Raw genomic sequence first — 18,163 nt, forward strand, 5'->3', positions numbered from 1 at the left:
GATTAATATTGAAGACATCAAAACTATGAAGGATCACATATGGAATTATGTAGTAAACAAAAAAGTGTTAAACAAACCAGAATATGGTTTATATTTTAGATTCTTCAAAGTAGCCACCTTTTGCTTTGATGACAGCTTTGCACACTCTTGGCAAGGTGTGTCCAAACTTTTGACTGGTACTGTATATATGTGTATATATATATATATATGCGTGTTTTTAGGGCATTTCTGCTTTATTGGGATAGAGACAGTAGAGATTGACAGGAAGGATGGGTGAGAGAGAGGAGGGATGACTTGCAAGATAGGTCGAGGGTCAGAATCGAACCAGGAACCTTGTGATTATGTGGTATGCGCATTAGTGTGCTACACCACTAAGTGTGGCCAGCTGGGCTAGTAAACTGCAATTCCTACTAGCCAGGGTCAAATTCTACAAGCCCACTGTCCAAAACATTAAACGGCTAAAGCAAAAATATTATTTTTAATACGGAGATGAATTATATTTTGATGAATATTTGATCTGCTAGAGTTTTTATTTCCCATAAATGTACAGCTACATAACTTTGTGACAATTCAGTTATGACTACTTAGCTGTTCATTTGGAATTAGAACACGAAGTCTCACTGGCCTGAGTGGCTAGTTGGTCACATTTTTCAACGGCGAGCTTTGAAAAGAGACGAGTCTCAACTCTTGCGGGCTAGCTTCATTTCCGTCCCTGCTTACACTTCCCTAACAGTTACACGTCCAAAGAAAAGACAGCCAAACAAACAGAGACAATGGAAGCGGTAGTGACAGTGACCAGTGCTCTCGCAGAAGGACAGTTCCGTACCAGGGTGAATCCGCTGATGGCGAAGAGCATCTCGAAGCCGCTGTAGATGAAGAAGGGGCAGAGGAAACGCAGGCGGTAGTCCCTCAGGTGCTTGAAGGGCAGCTGGAAGATGTTGCCCCAGCCGATGCTCCTCAGGTCGATCTCCTCCGTGGGGCGGTAGGCCGGACCGCACAGCACAAGGAACTGTGGGTAATCAGTCGGGGGGGCAGTGGGTCATAATGACAATGACAGAATGGCATTCTTACCTGTGTGTCTTTTTATCTATTCATGTATTAATCCATGTTATATTTGTCCTTTATTTGTTTACACTGTCCTAGTCCAGATAGCTAACCTATTGGGATATCTTTTGGACAGTGCTATCCTGTTGCCATTATCTTTTGGACAGTGCTATCCAGGCTACATCTTAACGGTCCCTCCTAAAGACCTCTTCACCCCCACTACCGGCCCTGGACACGTTTCTCTCCTGAGAGAAGTCATTTTTCCTTCTTCTAGCATTGTGACTGCCTATGGCCCCTGGTCCGAGCATTGACCACTTTATCTTATGATGACTGATGGGTAGATGATTCACTTACTTAAACAAATGTATTTGTTGTACGTCTTTTTGGATAAAGGCGTCTGCTAAATGCCATAAATGTAAATGTAATGTACTATCCTGGTACCATATGCCTGTATCCTTCAGATATAACCATCAGTGATATACAGGACACTGGACCTTTTAAGAGAGTGCTGTCATATCGCAATATGTTTAATGAATACTGGCTGACAGATGGGTGTAATTGAGGGAGGTCCTTACGATGATCATGGCCAGGAAGGCGGCCCCCATGAGCACACTCTCCACCTGGATGAGCAGCAGGGAGCGAGGGAGGCGGTTCAACACTGTCTTATGAAAGCCACGAATCAACCCGCTCCCGTTCGCACCTGACAGACACAGAGAGAGTAGAATCATTTGGAATGGATCATCATTTACGTCATCGTTTCTTTAATAGGTTCTTATACGTTCTAAGACGTAAGCTTTGGCAACGTGAGGTCGTGTCTTATTGTGGCGATAAAGCTCATTGAATTTAATTGAGAGACAGAGAGAGGTGGTGAGGGAAGAGTGGGAAGAACGTTACGTGGAGGGAGAGGAAGAAACATCACTATATAACTTAGTATTTCGCACCTCAAAGGACCACATGTCCTGGGAAACTACTGTTTTTCATTCATGCAAGAAGACACTCCTACAAGCTCCTAAAACAACAGAACAGCAACTCCAAAAACAATAGAAACAAAGTTTAGAATTACAACTGTGTAGAACAAAAAGATTCCGCCGTTTTACCACACTGGGTGACTTTCGACAACGTGTGGTTGTAGTTGCTCAGGTAGTCGTTGAGGAACAGGCGCATGGGGAACTGTGCAAACACAAAACTCAGCTGGAAGGAAAAGAGAGAGAAGAGAGTCAGAACAAACACTTCCACACACACACACACACACACATGCACACACACACACACACACACACACACACACACACACAAAACACACACACACACACACACACACACACACACACACACACACACACAAAACACAGCTGGAAGGAAGAGAGAGAGAAGAGAGTCAGAACAAACACTTCCACACACACACACACACACACACACACACACAACACAGTGACGACTCACATGGAAGATGATGAAGAACACAGACTGGAAGATGATGACGTAGCGATGGCACGCCCCTTTGGGCAGTTTCTTCTGTTCCTGAACCTGTTCATCCTTGTAGCTGACATACTCATAGTACTGCTGTGCCATTCTGATAGTGTGAGTGTGTGAGTGTGTGTGTGTGTGTGTGTGCGTGTGTGTGTGTGTGTGCGTGTGTGGGTGGGTGCGTGTGTGTGAGCATAGGGAGAGAGAGATTAGTGTGTGTGTGTGTGTGTGTGTGCGCGCGCATAGGGAGAGATTAGTGTGTGTGTGTGTGTGTGTGTGTGAGAGCGTAGGGACAGAGAGAGGGACAGAGGGTAAGAGACACTGTGAATGGCCACATTATTGACACAAAAGAGTCTGTTTCCTCTTCCTTACCTTGTGATGTAGTTCCCCAAAGAGGCCCACAGTGGAACTATGGCTACACCAATGGCCACAGCCGATGGTACCAGGGTGTAGTATCGCTCCCAGTAATTGGTCGAGACAAAGAGCGCATAGATTCCAGAGGCAAGGAACATCATCCACTTGGTTCCCAGAAACCTGAGAGAGAGAGAGAGAGAGAGAATGAATTATTGATAATGAGGAGTGTGACCAAATATTATAGAAAGAGAGAAGGATGAAAGAGAGAGAGATTAGTGTGTGTGTGTGTGTGTGTGTGTGTGTGAGCATGCTTACATTCTTCTGCTTTCCACATGCAAAAGCCAACAACGTTGTGTGTGTGTGTGTGTGTGTGTGTGTGTGTGTGTGTGTGTGTAACTGTATACCTGATGAGCACGGGGGTGTAGAGGAGGCCTATGACAGGTGTGACATTGATCCCCATCAGCATCTTATGATCAATGTCCTCCAATCCCAGACTGCCATACTTCACCTGCCTGTAGGTCTCATCATAGTGCAGGATCAGCTGCATCTGCAACAGGCCTAGATACACACACACACACACACACACACACACACACACACACACACAGCGTGAATAAAACAAACACACGCACACGCACACACACAACAAACAGCGTGAATAAAACAAACACACATACACACACACACACACACACAACAAACAATGTGAATAAAACAAACACACACACACACACACACACACACACACACACACACACACACACACACACACACGCTTTGCTATTGATATGTCGATGTGTTACGTTGCTGATGTACCCATGTAGATGCTGTAGACAATCATGGCCCCGACACTGGCTCCTAACACGTTCTTCACAACCCCCAACCTCTTCCTCCTGTAGTACTTCCTCTCCTCCTCCTCTTCATCATACTCAGCCTGAGGGCACAGAAACTCCTCCATCTGAGAGAGACAAAGAGAGAGAGGACATACAGAGTGACAGACAGACAGACAGACAGACAGACAGACAGACAGACAGACGGACAGACGGACAGACGGACGGACGGAAAGGGGACAGGAGTTAGGGAGGATGTTATATCATTTTATTGGTTATCAAGACCCTTATTTCCATTTCAGCAGCATTATTTTCTGCATTTCCATAAAATTATTTCAGAAAATAAAATAACATGCTTTTGGCAAGGGAATGCTTTCAAATACTACTCAGCTGTACACCTAGCACAATTAAAGGTCATCATCTTGTTAACCTGTATTTTACCAGTCGAATGTTGCATCGCATCCACACAATGTCCTGACCGCTCACCTGTCCCTGTATGTTACCCTCTGGACCGACTGCCTGCAGGTCATTAATGTCACCGTTAGGGGGCACAGGCTGCTCCGCTTCCCTGTGCATATCATCTTCTATGTCGGCTGCTGCCATCTGGTGGACAATATATAGGACAACAGTAATCAAATCTAAATAGATTGCATTAGAACTCAACACAAAATAATTAAGTGGACTAGAAGTGGACGCCCTTGCAAAATATCCCCAAGAGCCACAAGAAAAATAATAAATCAGGTAAAAGCCAACCCAAATTAGATTAGATGAATAGAGATTCAACAATAAGAAGAACACAGAATCGAAATGACATTCATGGGAGGGTTACTGCTGTCAAAAAAGGACCAAACTACACAAAGGACCAAACTTTGCCAGAGACCACCTGGACAAGCCTGAAGGTTTGTGGAAGTCCATTATCTAGACAGATGAGTCCAAAATTGATCTTTTTGGTCACAATCAAAACCACTATGTTTGGCGAAAAACCCAACACTGCCTACCACCAAAAGAACCTTATCCCAACAGTCAAGCATGGTGGTGGGAATGTCAAGATCTGGGGCTGCTTTTCCTCTTCTGGGCCTGAAGGACTCCATCATTAAGAGAACCATGAATTCTGAGGTATACCAGGAGATTCTTGAACAGAACGTCAAGCCATCAGTCAAGAAGCTAAAGCTGGGCTGAAAATGGGTCTTCCAACAAGACAACGACCCAAAGCATTCAAGCAAGTCTACCATTTACATTTATTTTTTTATTTTTTTACATTTAGCAGACGCCTTTATCCAAAGTGACTTACAACAAATACATTTGTCTAAGTAAGTGAATCATCTATCCATCAGTCATAATAAGAAAAACAAATCTACGCTAGGATCAGAGGCCATTGGCAGTCACAATGCTAGAAGAAAGAAGAATTACTTTACTTTATTTACAGTAGAGAAACTGTACAGGGGGGTAGTGGGGATAAAAAGGAGGAGATCTTTAGGAGGGACAGTCAAGATGTAGCCTGAAGAGATGGGTCTTAAGTCTGCGGCGGAAGATAGGTAGTGACTCTGCAGTCATGACAGCAGTGGGAAGCTTGTTCCACCAGCGGGGTGCCAGGACAGTGAAAATCCAAGACCGAGTAGCGCGGCTGCTGCATCCACGTAGAGGCGGCGGTGCCAGGCGGCCAGCCGAGGTGGAAGAGCGGAGTGATCGGGCAGGGGTTTGGGGGCTGACCATTGCTTGGAAGTAGGGAGGGACCTTTGCCGCCCGGTAGGCGAGCACCAGGGTCTTGAATCTGATGCGAGCTGCTACCGGGAGCCAGTGAAGGGTGCGAAGGAGGGGGGTAACATGGGAGAATTTGGGGAGATTGAACACTAGACGGGCGGCAGCATTCTGGATGAGCTGCAGAGGTCGGCCAAGAGTACCAAAGAATGGCTCAGGAGAAAGAAGATTTGTGTTTTGGATTGGCCAAGTCAAAGTTCTGACCTAAATCCAATCGAGATGCTGTGGCAGGACCTGAAGCGGGCAGTTCATGCCAGACACCCCTTAAACCTCACTCAATTGACTGAGTTCTGTAAGGAGGAGTGGGCAAAAATCCCTCAAAACAGATGTCAGAGACTGATTAGTGGCTATAACGAGATGTTTACTCCAAGTTATCTCTGCTAATGGAGGTGCCACAAGCTATTGACTGAAGTGGTTCATACATTTTTGCACATATGAAATCTGAGTTTTTGTTAAATAAACCACTTTCGTTAAATAAACAATGAAAATATATCATTTTTTGTTTGTGTCCTTTATTTGGGATATCTTTATTACGAATTGGGATTTAGATAAAGATTTTATAAGTTCATTTGAATATTTTATACAAAAATAATGACCATCACATACTTCGCAGCACTGTATTAGCCCTCGTTTCAATGTTATTATGTAAAACCCGCATTTCAATCAAAGTACAAGCATCACTCACCATATTGCTGGCCAACGATCGGGCTGCAAGTTCATTATCGTGTGTATACACATACAGCCGAATATTTTCACAACCCTGGCCACATCATATGATACACTTCTCCTTTCTACAGTAAAGGTGCATATCTAAACATATAACTTTCTCCGAGGAAACGAAACTTTGCTCTGCACACTTCCTTGTTTCGACACGCCATGTTTGTCTTAAAGGTGTACAGCGTAATTATTGACAGCCATTGTGCAACAGTATCTGCAGCATAACTATAACAATACAACTGTTTAATTCGGAGATTAAAATAGAGAACATCTGAGCTGACACAACCTACATTGCTTTTATTGCCAAGATTGTGTCACGATTAACGGTACGCATGACAATCACATCACCACTTCATGTTGTCAGGCTGAGAGAGCATGCATGCCTGACTGTGATACAAAGACTGACAGGATTTGGCCTTGTCTGTGTATTATGTCTGGCAAATGTTACTTGCTGCTTCGTACCTGAAGTACGCATTCCATTTTTTTTTTTATCCAGGCCCACTCCTACATTTACATTTATGGCATTTAGCAGACGCCTTTATCCAAAGCGACTTACAACAAATACATTTGTCTAAGGAAGTGAATAATCCATCCATGAGTCATCATAAGAAAAAGTAATTCATGCTAGGACCAGGGACCATTGGCAGTCACAATGCTAGAAGAAGGAATAATTACCTTTTTTATTATTATTATTTTATTTACAGTAGAGAAACTTGTACAGAGGGGTAGTAGGGATGAAGAGGAGACACCTCCTAGACCAGAAAAGTACCTCATTTAACAAATTGTGTTGGCTCACACAGAGAAGGCTGACATGCAAACATTGACTTCACAATAGTGTTTCTCAGCGCAAGTGTTGTGGGACCCACAGAATATGCATATTTGTGCTCTAGGCTGGCATTAACACATTTAATTAAACTAATCAAGGGCTTGATGCTCAGTTCAGGTCTGTGTTGGTGTGCTGGGGGAGAAGAAAAATGTGTAGAACCGCTGAGTCGCCGAGGGCAGGTTGTAACATCATTAAAAGACAAAAAAGAAGAACTTCTGTAGAATGAATATCAATATTTATTAGCGTTGAATGTTGAACAAAAACCAAGTTTCCAAAATGTCATGAGAGAAGACAACTTTGTACAAATGTGTACAGTTTCAACAAGTCAAACAAACGGCAAACAAAAACAGTCTGATCAACATGAACATGAATTGACACTCATAAGCATTCCGACACTATCAAACAAAGTGTAATCCATCATTATTATTATTATAACATGTCCACATAACCAAAAGGGACCCATCAGCAACCTGTTTCCATGACGACGAGTCATGCACTGTCAATAGAGCGCATAACTGGCTGAACAGAGTATTAGGAATAGCATCTCCGGTATAAAAAAAAAAGGAATTTGCTTGGCTCGGACCACAAGTACAACCACAGTTCTTCACACAGACATAAATAAGACATCAACAGCCACTCCATTTCACATTCTCTTGCCCCAAACTCCCTTCACACCCCCGACTCCTATTCTGGTCAGGTCAGTTTCCTCTCCATGCACCCATACTCGCTGTACCCCCTTTGACAACAACTCAATACGATCCATCCCACCCTTAACCCCCTCAATACCAAAAAGACCAGGGTTGGCCACCCCTAAACATACCCCTTGTTATGGCCAGACGGGAGCTGCAAGGAAGAGTTCTGAGAGACGCCTAACGTGATAAGTAGCAGTATGTGGTTTGATTCAAATCGATTCTACATGTGTTCTATATTTCAAATAGTTTCTTGAAGCTGGAGGAGGAAATCCTGCAGCCAGGTTCCGTCTGGCCCTACTTACTATAACCCCGCATACTGTTGTAACCCATCCCACCCCTCTCTTCTCGTTCTCAGTCTAACCGCTCCCGACGGCGGCCTTTCTCATAGTCTCCTCGTCTTGTACGGATAGCTCAGTGAGCTTGCGTCCTAATCTTTCGTGGAGGTCCAGGTACTTAGCTACACAGCGGTCAAGGCACACCGCCTCCCCCTTCGACAGCTCCGCTTCATGGTAGTGGGGGGGCACACACTTCCTGTGGCAAGCGTTGGTCATTCTGGAGGAAGGGGGGCGTTAACACAAATTAGATCAGACGAATGTCAAACAATGCAGTTACAAAAGAAACACAGGGGTCAAACAAGAGACAATGCATGGATGTATGTAATAAACCGCCAACAACCTGCCAATGCGTCATAAAACTCACGTCATTCAATAACATCAGAATCGATTGCTTTAATCTGACAGCTAGCTAGCTAAAGCTGGCTAATCGGGCATTTACAGCAGTGTACTATTCAGTTGGTGCTTTAATCATTCCAAAAACCCTTTAAAAACAGGCAAAACTAAAAATCTTCCGGGAAGCCACACTAACATTGGCAATGATTAGATTATACGGAAAGCAAGCAAGCTAGTTAGCATTACCGATTGTACATGTCAGCCATCATTTCCACTTCTAGCTCCGCCGCCAGTTGCTGTGCCTTCATGGGGTCCATGTCTGCGTTGACCGTTTCGGACCAGACTTTCCCCAAGACGTGACAGACCAATTCACCACTTTCAGCGGCTAACCAAAAGACACGACCCGTACTCAATTTCACCTTCAGCTTCAGCGGAAAAACACGTGTGTTCCCCCCGGTCAGGAAACACCGTCACCCATTTCCGCTGTCAATAAAGTTGTACATTCAAACAGCTCTCAAATCCCTATGGCAAAGACAGGTTGCAACATAGAAATCTCTGGTTGCCCTTTCTTTGTCATTGGTGGAATCACAGGAAAGAACTGATGACATACATGGATTGTTGCCAACTGTGTTGTGTGCATTCTTTAAAAACTGAAACCCTTTTTTTTTTTTTTTTTTTTTACAGTGTAAGAGTTTTTGGTTTACTTTTTTTACAAACAGAAATTTCCCTCAGAGGGAAGGTATTGGAACAGGGCTCTGGAAAATCAAACTCCCTCGTTTGACAATTCGTATTGCAATCAATTGAGAGCAAACATCACATTACAGTAATACATTTCAAATGTTGACTTTAGCAGGTTTATGCAGACACATGTACACAATAGAGAAAATAAATCTATGGGATAACTGGGATTAAGTTAGCCCAAGCGAACCTCGCAACTGTGACCGACGGTAGGAGGACTTTATCCCGTAGGAGTGAACCCCGCGGTCGCCAACATAAGGGCGCCTCGGACCCCACATATCTACAGTTGTGAGGTGCGCTAGTACTAAGTAAACCATTTTAATAACAAACATATATATTCCATTTACAGAAAAGGTATTACAGGTAGGCTAATAGGCTACCATTCAAGCATACACAATCATAGAAAATAAGAAATCACTGTAGAAAGAACTTGACGTAAATTGTAGTGTTAATTCTAGAGGTGACCATTATAAGTGCTTATAATCTGAGTCTGACTGACTGAATTCTTAATTGGGATAAAACCATGCAATCACCTGAAATGAAACAAAGGCGTAGTTAGTGTGACGAGCCTGTTAAGCCACTTGGGCTGATGCTGCTTCATAGCAAAAGTCACCTCATTGGTAAATAAGTCTGAAAGTCAGTGATACATTGAGGTTTCAAAGTCACCAGTACGGCAAGGAGGTGCTTAGATGACCTAATTTCCAATTACATCAACCTCGTTTTCTTCTTCTTCTTCTTGCTCCTCCTCTTCTTCCCAACTCAGTTCAGTCGCCCCAACCCCCACCCCCAACACTCTTGGAGAGCACACTAGAATGTCCACATCCTCTTCCTCCTCTTCCTCCCAGCTTCCAGTGGACCCGGTGGTGATGTTGCGGGATGCCAGAGCAGGGGGATGAGTTACCTGACAGGTCTGTAAATTCAAATGGCAGACCTCCATTTTATTTTTTTGTGGGAGGTGGATGTGGTCGTGGGTGAGGCCCTGCACAGTGACCATCAATCTCTCTGACCCCACTTCTCTTGCACTGCTGTGCACTTGCAAACCTGTTGAACGAAAAGCAGAGAAATACAGCATAGACATTATGCTAAAAGGCACCACCCACAAAGTGCTTCTGTACAGGATGTTGCGATGTGATCTGTACAGTTGTAATATTATACCATCAGTTTACAAACATCCCTTGTAATGTTCACTTCTATTACTGACTGGTGGTCAGAGCGTTACAATTCAAATTGACCATATGTTGAAGATATGTGTGAAAATAGGTCAATATACAACAATAAAATCTTTGGTAAAAAAAAAAGAAAAGAGAGTAGAAGCTACACATTAAAAAACTATTCGCCTGTGGTGAAACATCAGCAATCAATATTCTCTCCACTATCTCAATGCCCTTGTCTTCAAATAATAATGTAAACCTTGGAAAAAACCAACTGCCAGTGTATACAGTGCCCTGCATAAGTAATGGGACAGTGAAGCATTTTTTTTTTACTCTTTTCACTCTACAGAAGTTTGGATTTGAATTGTGATGATGTAACTCCTGACAGCAACAGCAGAATGTATTTTGAAGTTTGCAGAAACATCTTGTCTGCTCGAGTACAAGCAAATGCCTCCAAATTCATTGGATGGCACTTCATCATACAGTAAGACAATGACCAAAAACATATTGCCATAGCAACCAGGGAGTTTTTCAGGGCCAAAAAGTGGAAAGTTCTTGATTGGCCAAGTCAATCTTAAGATTTAAATCCAATTGAACATGCATTTAATTTCCTGATAAGATTTTTTAACTCAAAACAAAACAGCTGAAGATGGCTGCAGTACAGGCCTGGCAGAGCATCACCAGAGAATGTGTGCTTAATTTGGAAATCTGTCCCATTTTAATGCCCTGACATAGGGGGACCATGTATACAAGTGTTGTAATTTCTGAATGGTGCAAACCAACATGTACACAAATACCCTTAAATAAAAGTTGACAATCTATACTTTAACCTCCTAGTAATTGTTTGATATCAAATCCAAACCTTTGGAGTATAGAGCCAAATGAAGAAAAATGCTTCACTGTCCCATTATTTATGCAGGGCACTGTATACACTACATTGTGTGTTGTACTTTAACATTAACAACACACACTGAATTAATTGCAAACATAATTACCTGAATCAGGATTTAAAGTCAGACGCTCCTCCCATCTTTTAGCTATCCCCAGGCTGACTTCCTCTTCGACACCCACATCAACCTCCTCCTCTTCATCTGTGTTCACTTGCTCTGTGGTTGCATAACCCAGCATCTGATGGGCCCCACGGTCCACATCAATCTCTTCACTGGAAATGTCCATTTCGACCTCCACTCTTTCCTTCACCCCTTGTTCTTTAATCGCATAGCTTTCTAGAGACTGGAAAGTGCCTTTGTCTATCTCCTCCACAGATTCTTTACCACTGCTGTCTTTTTCAGTTGCTTCCACCAATATCGCTTCACTTTGTTTGTCTCTTTCTGTTTCACTAGTCTGTTTGTTCTTGGTGCTTTCGTCTGACTTCCTCGTCTTCTGGTGCCTCTGCTTCAGGAGTTCTTGGAACTTCTTCAGAGTAATCATGGGCGTCTGCTTTGAGGGTGTCAAATTGTTTGCTGGGTTTCTCACTTTGTCTTTGTTCACTTGAGTTCCCCCAGTTCTCTCTGGAATTGAGGTCTGTTTTAGACCAAAGGGCTGGGGTTCTGGACAGCGTCTAATTCTATCGCTATAACATTCCGAGTGAACTGGCTCCTCTCTGAAAATGGAGGAAGTTTTCTGAGGGCTTGGCTCATGTCTGACCACCACCACACTCTTATTAATTCCCTCCTCTTCAACAAGTCTCTCCCCGAGCCTTAACCTCTTACTGTACTGCCTCTTTGACTTGTCCCTCTTTTCTCCTGACTCCTCCCTTCTCCTCTTACTCTTGACAGTTTCAATGTCGTGGCTGTTGCTGGTGTTTGAGGGAACTGAATAGACAGGGAAAACATTGTCTTCTGGCCGTATCTTCCGAGGTCTTCCGCGTTTCTTTTTTGGGGTCTCCATATTGACCAGTCCAGCTACCCTAGCCAGAGTATTAAGGCTGGATGATTCGGCTTTTGGGCAGGTGTTGGTGTCTTCTTGATAATGTTTTACTGCTTTCCTGGCTTGAAGCACCCTTGCAGGCTTTCCTGGCCTCTTTGTTGTCTCAGAAGGTTTATTTGCTTCCTCTGCAATGCTGGACAGCATCTTTGCGGAGTTGGAGGTCACTTTCCTGTCACTTGCTAAGAAGTTGTTGCTTGACAGAAAGACAGAGTAAACATTTGTATTCACTTGACTCTCTGTTCTTTTCGAGAGTTTTACACCTTTATCTCTCACAAGGGGACTCACCTTATCCCTCTGTCTGAAGACCTCAGACACCTTCCTCTGCAGATCAGGCTTCAGGGTCTCTCTGTCCCCTGACAGTTCCTCCTTTAACATCAAATCCTTATTTTTCGTCTTGCAGATTCTCTCCCTCTTCATGGTGCCTCCATCAACCCCTCTCCTCTCAGACCGGCTAGACTTTCCTGGGACTTGCAGTGTGGATGGGCAATGCTCAGATGGGGGTACCATGGAGCTTAGAGGGAACTGCAGTTCTTTTGGGGTCAGGGAAAGCCAAGGTGGTCGCATCAACAAGGGCTGAGGAACTCTATGACAATTAGGTGCAGGGTGGCAGAGGGGGGACTGCAGGTTGTGTTTCACCGGCAATGGCTCTGCATATAGGGGAGAGAGACATCTTGGAAGGCGCAGCTCCTCCCAAAAGGGAAAGCCATTGGATTGGGACTGGATTTCACTTCCTCTGTACAGAGGTGACTGGAACTCTGGGAGGTGGTGTTCCTTCCAAGAAGTGGCCTCTGGGTACGCAGGATGATGTGGTTCCAAAGCACAGGCAGCACCAGAGTAGAGGACACTGTGTGTGACTGCATTCGCTCTGGTAGGTTCATGTGGGCCATCCTCTTTGATACTGGCTTGACTTGGAATAGTCTCTCCGTTACCGCTTGGATATTCTACAAAGGGTGGATTACAAACATGCTCTCGGGCAGTTAGCTGATCATCAGACAAGGCGGTACCTTGCCAGCATCCTCGATCTCCTCCCCCGATGTGTCTGAAAGACGACTGACACCGAGAGGCGCACTGGTGGTGGGGATTGGATGTAGGATGGACTGGTGCGCTTCTCCATCTGGCCTGGTTCTGGGGAGCAGGGGAGCACTGGACACCTGCACAACAGGAAGGTTGGTCAGATTCTGGCCGCTTTAATTCATCACAGGGACAGTGGGGATAGGGGTGAGGGATTGGCAGGTGACTACATAGCAACATAGACAGACCAAACTGTTGAAAAGGTGTTTTTTAAGGTTATGTTAGTTTACCGATCAGGGTTATATTAAGGACCTTCATGCTCAGGTGTTGACCTTCCTGCCAGAGGAAGTCAGTGACCGTCAGTGTGTGGACCTGAGATGGCCATGTTGGTTAATGACTGACAATTTTGTTCTGTGTGATTACGAGGACATCTGATGATTACATATACATGTGACGGCACAATGTATATGACACAAAAACACGCACATGCACGCCCGCAGACTCAGACAGACAGACAAACACAAAAACACGCACATACACGCCCGCAGACACAAAAACTTTTTTGGCATGTTTTTGCAATATTTACATTTCAGCAGAGCAAATGAACCAGCCTATATGAGAGGAGAGTGGAGGCTTATGCAGGCAGCCAAGAAAAGTGCACTCTCAGCTTTAATTTGAGGGTATTCCCATCCAAATTGGAGGAAGGGTTTAGCTTCAGCTCTTTAATATGTAGCAACCTCTTTTTCAAGGGACTAAAAGTAATTGGACAAGACTGGCTTATAACAAACAATCGAGTTACCTCACAAAAGTGTTCCAAATGTCTGTAATGTCTACCTCCGTACTTACCGTCAATCAGACACACATACCCAGGGTTCTCCTCCTTATTTTTTTTTTATCAGTGTGGCGCTGGATTGCATTATCAAAAAAGCAAAAAATACACCTGAAACGCTGAAGTCATAACATCATAACGCTTTCACTTGTTCACGATCTGAGATCATTCATTTTAAAAAAAATTTTTTTTATATGTTTTTAGGCCATTTCTGCTTTATTGGGACAGAGACAGTAGAGATTGACAGGAAGGATGGTTGAGAGAGAGGAGGGATGACATGCAAGATATGTCGAGGGTCGGAATCGAACAAGGAACCTTGCGATTACGTGGTATGCGCATTAGTGTGCTACGCCACGAAGCTCCCCTGTAAGCAATTCATAACTATAAGGTCAGTTTCCATTCCCCATAATGAGGGCAAAAGCTATGGTGAGGAGCGAAATGGACCATTTGTATGGAGATAGATTAATGCCAATATCATTGTAAATAAATAGACTACAACATACACATGTACCATGATCTGTGAACAACAAACACAAAGCGCAAATATAATTTACTATCCACACACAAACACCTCCTTGATTTGTGTGAATAAATAAATGAGTGAATGAATGCGACGTATTTTCACGACGTGTGAAAAAAAATGAAAGCAGTGACAAACATCTTTCCAAAGTTATAAATAAAAGCAAGCTTTGTATAGGTATCCAATAATTTCAGAAATATTTTTTGTAAAAGTGTACACTCATTTACTTCCCCTCAGGCATTCAAACGCATTGGATTAGTGCCAGCATGGCTGGGGAGAGGTTCCACCATTTTGCCAAACCAGTCCATTATTTTTAAATCTGTGAGGAGGCATCAGACAGCCCGAGGGACCACATAGTTGAAAGGTGTGTTAATAAATACTTTCTAGTGGACATTTTGAATGATTGTTTTGCTGCATGAGAACCAACCAGCAGAGTGAGTGAAAGTGAGATTGTTTATTTGTTTATTTATTTGATGATGCAGAGTCCGTTTTGATGCTGTCACCGAATAGATCTCCAATGTTACGTCGCGGCGAATGTATCTGGCTAAGGTAAAGCCAATGCGACATAATACAAACAAACACACAACAGAAAGGAAAGCCGTTCATAAATAATAAAAAAAAAAAAAGAAAAAAAAAGAGAAAGAATCAAGATACCTGTTTCCGTAGACGAAATGTCATCACTTCTTGTCCCGTAGCCATGACAACAAGCGCAGTCAACGGCGTGCATCCCACAATGCCTTCCGGTGTGGTCTGGATGTGGACACGCTGAGCCTCTGTCGTTTCTGTGGTTGTGCCGGTCGCAGTTCCTATCCAGGACCATAGGGGGCAGTATAATATTCAGGTCCATCATGATGTCGTCCAAAAGCTTCTCAATCTGCTCATCAGATTCTTCTACAGGGGGCTGGGGCAGGGGCAGGAGCAGGGTGGGATGGGTGGCAGAAGTGAGGTTTAGGGGGTGGTGGTTGAGGGAAGGTGGCTGGGAGGGGGGTTTGGTGGGCTGGGAGTGTGGTGGAGGGGTCATGGAGGGTTCAGGTGGAGGGGTGAGGGTCTCTGGTTCATGGAGCCCATTGGGGAGAGCAGAGGAGGGATTAGGGTGGACCTCAGAATGGATCATTTGCCTCTGCATGGTTTCAGCACCACCCTGCAAGGAGCGAGAGCAAATATGTAACAAAAGCATTGAGGTTACAACAAAAATCAAAAACGTTTTGATTTGAAATCAAGCAATTACCATGAGGTTAAATTAGAGATTCTCAGCTTTTTATTTGAGGGTATTTGTGAACATATTGGTTTCACCATTTAGAAATGAGAAATGGAACATAATCCCTCTACTTCAGGGCACCAAACGTAATGGGTATGCTCTGCCAGGCCTGTACTGCAGCCATCTTCAGTTGTTTTGAGGACGTTTTGCCTGAAGTCTCCTCTTCAGGAAATTAAATGCAGCATTCTTCCCAAAGAATGTCAGAATTTTAATAGCGAACATGTCAATGGCCATAATAAAAGTATGGTGACAGAGGTCAACCTTGTTTTACACATCCTGCCAATTCAATATTCTCAGAGAAGTAACCAGCATGTATTATTTTACATACAGGATTATTATCCTATTATTGTTTCTAGCAACTGCCTAATATTGACAGTCAACATGTCGACATTTTTCACCCAGTGTTGACATTTTGTTTACATGTGCCAGTGACAACTCACTGTAGGGACATTTGGCTCAGTTTTTTAGGGTTTTTTTCGTTCGCTGTATAGGACATATGTACGGAACATCAGCCAATCACCGATCTCATATTATTTTTAAAAAATCGTCCGAGTCCGTCTGTCTGAATCGGTCCATCCCTACTATGAGTGGTATTGAAAGAAGTACAATTCCCTCTTTTCTGCAGTTTTATTGTTAAAATGATGCCTTTTATCTCAACTGTATCCTTTACTTTTCTGAGACAGATAAAGAGTAAAGTAAGTAAAACAATGATACTTTGACGCTCACCTTTTTAAGGGCCGCTACGACCGAATGCTTGTGACCAGGTGAAAAAGAGCCATCCTTTTCCTGCACGCTGACAACCTCCCAGACCTCTCCTCTCGACCTCCTCCTCAGCTTGACCTTGAAAGAGATCTTTGTCTCCATCTGTCTGACGAGGCTCTTTCTCCCACTTTGCCGTCTCCTCTCCACTCTTCTTTCTCCTCCTTCCTCGGGTGGAAGCTGACGTATTTTCTCTCTCTCATTCTCCACCGCACTCTCACTGTCAAACTCAGTCAGAGTGTTTTCAGCAACAAAGGGCTCTGGGTCCGCATTCTTCCACTGGGACTTGAGGCGGTCCCACTCGTTGCATGGGGAAACAGGGACGACGACACCACCACCACTGACAGATGAGGAGAGATGTGTGACATCATCAGCAGAATGGTAGGCCATTGCTTTAGTACTGGGTTTTGAAGGGCCGGGAAGTGGAACAGGGTTGATATTTTGGGGACTCAGGGAGGTGGCTGCTGGACAGGCTGTGTTCTGTGGTGGTGAAGTTGTGGGAGCCAGTGAGGTAGGGGATCTCACAGTCTGCATCCCTGTGTCCACAACTGTCTGCATGTCCATACAAGTCTCTCCATCCCTCCTTCCCTCCATCACAGTCTGCACCCCGGCGTCTCTCCTCCCCTTCTCCTTCTCTTCATCCGTCTGCACTCCTGCCTCTCTACAACTCCGTCCTTCCTCATCCTTCTCCCCCTCCCTCCCCCGATCCTTCCATCCTTCCACCAAGCCGATGCCCAGTCTGCAGGCTGCAGCCCTCACCTCCTCCTGCTCTTTCGTTCCCTCTCCCTCCAGCGTTCCAGAGTAGAGGAGTCCTACCAGCTTTAGCAGTGTCTGGGGCCCAACTGCCTGGAGCCCAACAACCTGGAGCTTGAGTGGGTGGTTCTGGCCAGGAGGGTGTGAGGGGGAGGTGGATAAAGCTCTTGACAGGTAGGGGCTGAGGGCAGCCAGGATGCAGCTGTGAGCTGGAATTGACACGCCTGTAGGAGTAGAGCGAATTAAGTCACTGTCAGTGATATGTTCAGTATTTTCAAATAAATTCATGCCTCATCAATGATGAATATTACTTTTAAGTCCTGTCATGAGATATGTTGTATTGCATAATCATAACCAAATCAATAGGCCCGATCATGTTTTTGTGGTCATAGGATACTTTATGAATACATTATGAATAGCGTCATGTTTTTAAAAAGTAATACTGGTCTCATTATGACATAAGGAAAGCCATACTGGGAGTAAAGGGTTACATGAAATTAAATATACATCAAACCCCCACACAACTTTACTTATAATTCATACAACGTTCCTCCCCCGTCTGAAGAAGGCTGTCTCACCCTCGGTCTGCAGTAGGGTATCACAGAAGAGGTTGCTATGCTGCTGTTTCTGCAGCTCTCCCAGGAGTCTGGGCTCATAGTCAGGCAGGCGATACCGCCACATCCTGATCTGTACACACTGAGAGAGGGAAGAGAGGAGAAAGACGGTGGTGGGGGACAATGATGTGGGGGGTGGGTGGGAGAGAGGAGTGGGGGAGAGACAGAGGGAAGGTATGCAAGGAGAGAAAGGAGGGAAAATAGGTGGGGGGGGGGGGGGGGGGGGTGGAAAGAAAGTGAGAGGG

At 44.4% G+C, this 18,163-nt stretch overlaps 3 protein-coding genes across 3 annotated transcripts in view; all 3 read right to left on the bottom strand.

Moving 5' to 3' along the window:
- Window positions 1-6,276, bottom strand: part of unc93b1 (unc-93 homolog B1, TLR signaling regulator) — an 8,697-nt gene extending 2,421 nt beyond the window's left edge. The window contains exons 1-9 of the mRNA XM_083693171.1: window positions 6,139-6,276; window positions 4,182-4,298; window positions 3,682-3,823; window positions 3,270-3,423; window positions 2,884-3,045; window positions 2,488-2,617; window positions 2,142-2,235; window positions 1,620-1,744; window positions 827-1,009 (exon numbers count right to left, since the gene is read on the bottom strand). Coding sequence (XP_083549297.1) covers window positions 827-1,009; window positions 1,620-1,744; window positions 2,142-2,235; window positions 2,488-2,617; window positions 2,884-3,045; window positions 3,270-3,423; window positions 3,682-3,823; window positions 4,182-4,298; window positions 6,139-6,141 — 1,110 coding nt within the window. The 5' untranslated portion in view covers window positions 6,142-6,276. The remainder of the gene's footprint in view (window positions 1-826; window positions 1,010-1,619; window positions 1,745-2,141; window positions 2,236-2,487; window positions 2,618-2,883; window positions 3,046-3,269; window positions 3,424-3,681; window positions 3,824-4,181; window positions 4,299-6,138) is intronic.
- Window positions 6,277-6,898: 622 nt separating this feature from the next.
- timm10 (translocase of inner mitochondrial membrane 10 homolog (yeast)) lies at window positions 6,899-8,851 on the bottom strand. Its single transcript, XM_083692688.1, has 2 exons — window positions 8,603-8,851; window positions 6,899-8,240 (listed from the first exon to the last, which is right to left on the bottom strand). Exons 1-2 carry the CDS (start codon window positions 8,671-8,673, stop codon window positions 8,045-8,047), a joined length of 267 nt encoding a protein of 88 aa, XP_083548814.1. The 5' UTR covers window positions 8,674-8,851; the 3' UTR covers window positions 6,899-8,044.
- Window positions 8,852-9,038: 187 nt separating this feature from the next.
- LOC310820812 (uncharacterized protein) lies at window positions 9,039-11,880 on the bottom strand. Its single transcript, XM_083692615.1, has 2 exons — window positions 11,241-11,880; window positions 9,039-10,135 (listed from the first exon to the last, which is right to left on the bottom strand). The coding sequence occupies exons 1-2, from the start codon at window positions 11,674-11,676 to the stop codon at window positions 9,789-9,791; spliced, it is 783 nt and encodes a 260-aa protein (XP_083548741.1). The 5' UTR covers window positions 11,677-11,880; the 3' UTR covers window positions 9,039-9,788.
- Between the last annotated feature and the right edge of the window lie 6,283 nt (window positions 11,881-18,163).

Source organism: Argentina silus (genome assembly GCF_951799395.1).
Source record: "Argentina silus genome assembly, chromosome: 21".
NCBI classification, from domain to species: domain Eukaryota; kingdom Metazoa; phylum Chordata; class Actinopteri; order Argentiniformes; family Argentinidae; genus Argentina; species Argentina silus.

Coding starts and splice junctions, on each gene's coding strand:
- timm10 (XM_083692688.1), bottom strand. CDS start 8,673: ATGGACCCCATGAAGGCACAGCAACTGGCGGCGGAGCTAGAAGTGGAA. Junction 8,241..8,602: donor ATGGCTGACATGTACAATCG/GTAATGCTAACT, acceptor CCCTTCCTCCAG/AATGACCAACGCTTGCCACA.
- LOC310820812 (XM_083692615.1), bottom strand. CDS start 11,676: ATGATTACTCTGAAGAAGTTCCAAGAACTCCTGAAGCAGAGGCACCAG. Junction 10,136..11,240: donor GACTTTAAATCCTGATTCAG/GTAATTATGTTT, acceptor TTCGTTCAACAG/GTTTGCAAGTGCACAGCAGT.